Source organism: Dreissena polymorpha, chromosome 14 (genome assembly GCF_020536995.1).
Source record: "Dreissena polymorpha isolate Duluth1 chromosome 14, UMN_Dpol_1.0, whole genome shotgun sequence".
NCBI classification, from domain to species: Eukaryota; Metazoa; Mollusca; class Bivalvia; order Myida; family Dreissenidae; genus Dreissena; species Dreissena polymorpha.
Window position 1 is genome coordinate 39,183,548 of NC_068368.1, and position 7,500 is coordinate 39,191,047.

General features: G+C 36.2%; 1 protein-coding gene across 3 annotated transcripts in view; it reads right to left on the minus strand.

The window, feature by feature from the left end:
- LOC127858264 (uncharacterized) overlaps positions 1-7,500 on the minus strand; it is a 15,471-nt gene that overhangs the window by 1,619 nt on the left and 6,352 nt on the right. Inside the window, exon 2 of one of the 3 annotated variants that reach the window (XM_052395253.1) lies at positions 813-2,110. The exons of 1 other annotated variant lie outside the window; for it this stretch is intronic. In XM_052395253.1, the coding sequence (XP_052251213.1) occupies positions 1,655-2,110 (456 nt within the window). In that variant the 3' untranslated portion in view covers positions 813-1,654. Of the gene's footprint in view, positions 1-812; positions 2,111-7,500 lie in introns of those variants that run through there. One more of the 3 variants, XM_052395252.1, reaches the window with a different exon arrangement.

Consider the following 7,500-nt stretch of genomic DNA (forward strand, 5'->3'; position numbering starts at 1 on the left):
CTTTTAACTCCGGAGAAATATTTAACTATAGATGTACCCTTTAAGTCACGTCGCGCATATGCTCGTTTTAGGTGCTCCAATCATAAATTGAACATTGAGCTAGGAAGGCATTTTAACGTACAGCGCGAAAACCGAACATGCTTATTTTGTTTAACAAGATTTGACGTACATGTATTGGAGAACGAATTCCATGCTTTCTTTGAGTGCCCCCAGTACACAGATATAAGAACAAGTTATTTGTATAATTGGTATAACGGCCAAAGAAACGAAACGTCATTTAATATTCTAATGAGCAGCACTGATATCACTGTTATAAAACAATTAACTTTCTATGTTACGAAATTAATGAATGTCATTGGGAATATAAATTTACCTTGATTACAAACTTGTTGTTTTTGTTATATTTTGTGTTGTATAATATTGTGTATATTGTTGAAACACAAGTGTAAAATCACAATGTATACAAGGTGGCATTTATCATTGTATAATGTTATTGTAAATGAATGCTGTATTTTGGGCCGGAGGCCTTTATTTACATGTTATCTAATAAATCTTGAAACTCATACCAAGTTTCAATGAAATCCGACAAAGCACTTCCAAGATATGGCTCCGGACGGACGGACGGACGGAAGGACGGACGGACAACGCCAAAACAATATCCCTCCGCCTATGGCGGGGGATAATTAATAAAAGCTTAGTAGTCATGTATAACGGTAATATATTGCTAAAACTAATATATATCATTATTAACTTTGAGTAATTCTATATAAAACTACACAATAACTCTTCAAGGTATGCATGCTTGTCGGTCATGTAAACGGCGATATATTGCTTTAAATGACTAAACACAATCGTTAACTTTAAAGGATTTCCGTGATTCGAAACGTGTGCTTCTAGAATATTGTCACAATACATATAGTATATAGTGTTTCTGAAATTTTGACACAGTAAAATAGTCATATCCAACACAGTATGCTATTTCTTCATATCGAACTCAGTCAGGGAAATATTGAACCAACTGACATTTTGCTACCAAACTACTAGTCTATCAAACAATATTAAGCATAAAATATGTACAATTTTATGTATCACATACAATGTTAATGAAGCGAATATTTACAGCATGCACACATTAATCTCAAGGATACAAAAAAATCCAATCAACATTTTTTTATTCTATTAAGCGTTCAAAAACATAACATAAAGTCATGAGCTCATTTATAAATATCAAATCAAAATATTATTTCGAAAAAACATATAAAAGCTACAGACTATATGAGTCGTTTTCTGAGAAAACTGGGCATAAAGCATGTGCGTAAAGTGTCGTCCCAGATTAGCACGTGCAGTCCGCACAGACTAATCAGGGACGACACTTTCCGCTTTTATGACATTTTTCGTTTAAATGATGTCTCTTCTTAGCAAAAATCTAGTTTAGGCGGAAAGTGTCGTCCCTGATTAGCATGTGCGAACTGCATAGGCTAATCTGGGATGACACTTTACGCACATGCATTAAGCCCAGTTTTCTCAGAACGCGACACATATTTCTAGTCAGATATTATGACAACGCATAACGTATATACGTACACTGAGCGCAACCATAGCCTTCTGACAATTACAATTATGCATAGAAACACACAGGGAAGTAAACGAAAATCTAAGAATTAGCGTTTGTGACAAGCATCAAGTTTTTTCGCCCAAAAACTTTGTCAATAACCTCCTTGCAGCTCTTTCGAAATTTGGAGTCAGAAATGCCATAAATAAACGGATTTATCGCGCAATTGAAGAAAAAAGATCGCAAAAAGAACTTAAAGGTCGCCCTTCCAGCGTCAGTCATCCATTCCTCCAGCTCAGGCTGCAAGCTTTTCATTATTAGAAGGCAAAAAAACGGCAGATAACTCAAGACAAAAGCCACGGAAATCATTATCATGCTGAGGGTGGCCTTCTTCGCACGAGCTCGTCGTATTCGTTTCGACTTGTTCCGTTCCTTTATAGTCATTGTACGTTTTGGCGGCAAATTCAGATCGTCCATAGACTCTTCGTCTGCGTAGTTGGCGTTGCTAGAAGATTCTTCGTATTCTGTCGAAACGTCCTCTGGGCTCAATGACGTAACCTTGAGCGATAACATGCTCTCACGCTTTTCTTGAAGTTGTTGATCACCAGAGTGAATCGGTGTTTCATTTGAGTCTGTTTCCGCGCACTTGGATGTCATACAATTGGTAGCATCCATACTATTGATTTCAGATGTCGGAACAGAGCTTAAAGTAAGTGTATCCTTATTGTCCGGGTTCACCGCTAAATCACATGAAACATGCTGTTTTTCACACGGGCATGCCTGGAGGCACGAATCATCTAAATGAGAAGAGTCTCTATCCGTGTGATTGTCGTTCCACTTATTTGCGTCCGTTTCTTTTAAATTCTTTAATGGCCTGTACTCTGACTCACATGCCATATTAAATGATTCACAATCAGATTCAGTTGCCCCTGGTAAGTTCTTTCTCCTATCATTTACATGTTTGGTGTTCTCTGCACTTTCTTTAATTCTTGTTTTTCGTACTACATCATGTATAGTCCTGTCGCTACGTATTCCATTCACATGACCATGTTTCCCTTTTTGCAACGCTTGTTCGACATTCCAAACACCAAAATTCACGGACTTTTTAGTTTTCATTGACACGGACGTTGCAAATCCTACCGAATTCTCAGTACAATTGACGGTTATTTCTTGCGTTATAGGACGAATAAGGAGATTAGTATTAAATGAAGTTGAGGCTGTCATGCTAATGTGCCTCTTGATCCTTTCCTTGTCAATATGCCGTTTGATTGTCTTGCCAATAAAACAGTATAGTATACAGATCGATGTCAGAGCGGTGACGAACACTGTCATACCAAACATAACATAGAGCAAAGTCCAGCTCATCCCATCTTCTGTCCGGAAAGAACATTCATTGACCGTGATGTTAAATGCTTTAAATGGTATTTCATGAATATTGTACAGCCACAACACAGGTAAAGAAATTAAAAGTGAGAGGCCGACACACGCCACGCTAAGAATGCGGGCTTTGTTGAAGTTAATTTGCAAGCCAAAAGGCTTGCAGACCTTACGGTATCTATCCACAGAGACTGCAAAAAGTGTCAAACCGAGTGACAGAAGGCTCCACAGGTTGAAGAAAGCGGTGATCTTGCAGAACGCCGTACTGGTAAAATTGTACTGGAAGAACGTTGTGGCAATCTCGCTGGGAATTATCAAAATACACATCAGAAGGTCCACTGCGGCCAAGAAAAAGATAAACCAACGGGAGCTGGACATGAAATACTCGTTGCGATAGATGAAGCAAACGAGGCCGTTGCCAGGAATCCCAGCTAGCACAATCAGCAACAAGAAAATTATGAGTGGGATAAGACGAACCACTTCCTCGAGATTAAGTTTGTTAATTATGTCTATAGTTGATGCCACTGTCACATTGTCTGTTCCTATGACACTAAACTCTGCACTGATATTCTGCTTCAGGCTTTCCATGATTTTTTTTAGTCTTGAAGCGTTTTGAAAGTGCACAATAGCATTTACTTCGGAATACGACGTTTTATTGTTTGGTATGTTCCTAGTCGTGTCCATTTATCTATCAAGATTGGTAAAATGCTAATCAAGGTCAAAACATGAACAGATTTATTGTTAAAGGCCCCGTTGGTTGTTTAAATATTGTGAAAATAATATAAATTACCAATTCTTTGACACCCATTCACATGTTCCATTTATAAAAACAAATTGTTCAACAGTTATCACGTGAAAAAAAAACAACAACAACTGTTTATTTGTTCTAACACAAGAAATTATCATATTTATTACTCCATCAAGATGTTCAGTAACTGCGCTCCCGTTGCTGTATCTGTCAAGTTTACCTCGTCGATCATTTCCTCATATGCTCAAGAACGTTCGACTTTAAATCTCACCATTGACATAAGCTGTCATTGCGTTTGTTATAATAGGTTATCAAGAGATAACTGTAATCTCTAGACGTATAGGCAAATACGCTTTGCCCTCTAGAGGCCAAGTTTATATTAATTGCAATAATTGTTTTCGCGTAAAAACGAGAGTAAATTAATGGAAAACGTAATGAAATCTGAATATACAACAACAACAAAACAAAGATGATTGGTAAAGTGTCTTCTTGGAGTCATGATATTTGGTCCATATGAACGACACTCCTCGAACAGTAAAATAACCTATATCTGCTACGGTTATTTTGCTAGTAGAACTGCCGTGCTCCACACTCCCAATTATTTTATTAGTTATCTCATCCTTTAAATCAAAGGTATATCCGTTAATTTCAATTTTAAATTAAATCAATAATTGTATTTCACTTTAGATACACGTTATCACATAAACAGGATTAATTATTGTTATGGATGTAACGTCCCTGATTGTGCATTGTCAAATATCTGATTCAGAAGTACTATTTGGGACATTGAAAGTGGATGCAATTGAAAAAAGATCCGTCTTGACTATCTGATAATAGGAACATATAATTACAAATTACGTGCTAAATTGAGAAAGCGTCCAAAGACAATTGCATCAATTTTCTAAATCCTGTTCGAGCGAATGTACATGTGTGTACGATGACATCATCGGAAGAAAACTCCTAATGAAAGTCGAATATCAGAAACGAGTATCGGGGAGAACTTGTTTATTTTGAGCTTCGGCGAAAACCAATCGTACATTGTCCAGTGCAGTTATAAATAAATTTTTGCTTTTTCAATTGGTTGGAGGTCTTATTTACGCGAAAACAAATGTGTTAACACCGTAACAGCATTTTCAGTATGATCTGGGGCTGAACTAGTAGATGCAAACATCGTGCGCCGTAAAATAGTATGTTTTTCGTTAAAAACTTTAAAAACAAATATAGTTTAGTCCACTTATTAGCATTAATAGCAAATATTGAAAATGTTTATCACACAATCGCGAAAGCTGTATTTTACCTAAATGTTGTGGTACTCGCGATTTCGCTCCCACCTAGTTTCATCAAATTTACTGAAATGCTTTGATTGACTGTGTCGTTAAGCTAAAGCTTCTTTGAAACGCACTCTAATGTTGTTTTTTCTGGGAATAAAACCAATTCTTGGGGAGATCTTAAGATCGCTCCCACAGTGGGAAATGAACCCGTGACCTCCCGCTCGCTAGGCGATCACCATATCCACCATATCCACTAAGCAACGGCGACCTTATTTCTGTTAAAGTGAGATTGTACGATTCTGTCAAATATTTAAGAATTTATATAAATTTTACAAAACTAATTATACATATATTTCAATATAAATTAAAGTAAAAGTTTAGAAGAACATGTGTCGAAAAAAGCGACTTACTTTACTTCTGAAATCGAAAATGTCTGTACAGTCGAATTCGCCAGCATGTATATCATGCATGTACGATGTGAATCTAAATTTTAAATTAGTTTTACGGATCATTTGAATTTTCTGCAACGATATCTATTAATATGACACACGAACACTGACTATTAAATATGTCCACCTTTAAATAACCATTTTAAATGAATAAATTGCTGCATACTAGTTTCTGAAAAAAAGCAGTCAGGAGACTGTAACACAATACAACAAGAGCACCGCCTTGCGGGTGCAGACCGCTCATCTATTTGTCTTTTTAAAGGTGAAGGGACCTATCTCAATACTTCAATAAAAAAAAGATGGAGGGATGGGGTGGAGAGGGGTGTATAGTGTGGGGTTGTGGTCATTTATTACATTATCTTCCGAAAATAAAAATGGGGGGATTCTTGGGTGGGATAGTTGGATGGTCTTTCAAAAATAAAATAAAAAATAATAAAAATAAATGTTTTTGTTTTCTAACCATATTTAAAAAAATGTTGTGTTTTTTGGAGGGGGGGGGGGGGGAAGTCGGGGGTATAGTGTGAGGGTGTGGTGATTTATAAGATGATCTTTCGAAAATAAAAAAAATAAAAAAAATAAACGTTACTTGTTTGGGGGGGGGGTGATTCTGGGGGTGGAGGGGCATGAGGGATGGTTTGGGTGGAGTCTATTGTAGTATGTCAGGTAAGAGTTGTTTTGTCAAAGTATTGAGGCTATATAACGAATTCGAGGCAATTTTAGCAAAATTTAATTATTTGACCTTGAGAGTCAAGGTCATTCACAGGTCAAGGTAAAATTTAACTTGCCAGGTACAGTACCCTCATGATAGTATGAAAGTATTTGAAGTTTGAAAGCAATAGCTTTGATACTTTAGAAGTATAGTGGATGTAAACACACAATTAAACCATATATTCAAAGTTACTAAGTCAAAAATAGGGCCATAATGCCGTCAAAAGGACAACCAGAGTTATGCAACTTGTCCTGTACAGTCCCCTTGTGATAGTTTGCGAGTGCTCCAAGTCTGAAAGCAATAGCTATGATACATTTTCCTTATGTTTACAAACTTACATTTGTATAACGTTGTTTTTTTAACTTGCATCAAACATGGTCAGCATTCAACAGTAAAACGTGTTTATAAAGTATGCAGGGTCGACAATATTGTAAGCAACAAATGAACGCTCACAATAATGAAAATGTACCGCTAGTTAACAAATCTCAACAAGCTTTGTGATTTATTTACGAAAATAAAATTATAATCTCGGTTAAACAATACGGCTAAATCGCTCCGCCATTAAACATACAAATTGTGAAACGTTGACATGCTTAACAGATATTTTAAACATGAAAGGAACACAACTTCAAAGATGAAGCATGTCTGATTAATGCCCCATACTTATCCTTAGACTATCAGGAAAGCATAAATTAACCAATACACACCTTTTTGACCGATACTCAAGTATAAAAACCGGTTTTATTTTACCCATTCATGCCTAGCGTCTAGAAAAAAACGCATTGGCAAACAGCGTAGACCCATATGAGACGCCGCATAATATGATGCGGTGTCTCATCAGGGTCTGCGCTGTTTGCTTAAAGGAATTTCTGTAAGAAATATTCTAAATAGAGAAATAAATATACTAGACATCCATAATTTTGGAAATAAATTGATCCACTTTAGAAGGATGGGTGAGTCCACTAGGCTTAAATGGGTTAAACAAATTTTCTCTGTACCGCGGAGGCATTGTCCACCATTCATCGCGCATTTTCAACCACGTGAATCTGATTTAGAAGGGTACATCACATATGTCTTACTTATAATTTATTCAACATGGTTAATTCCCTTGCTCTTTAAACCTGAAAACGTTCCATCTAGATCGATGCTTGTTTATTCATTTGATTCTGGCTTTTGATGTGGTGTCAACACATAATATGTTATATTATAACAAAAATAGAATGTTTTAAAACGGTAAGATCACCATCTGTGATATAATGAATAAATAGATCTGTTTGTTTTTCTCTAAGCAATTTAAGAAGCAAAACAATAATTGTATGTGTTTGATTCGTTTCTAAGCTACACAAATACATGTATTCGTGTTTTCACTTTAATAAATGAAACAAAAGCTGTGT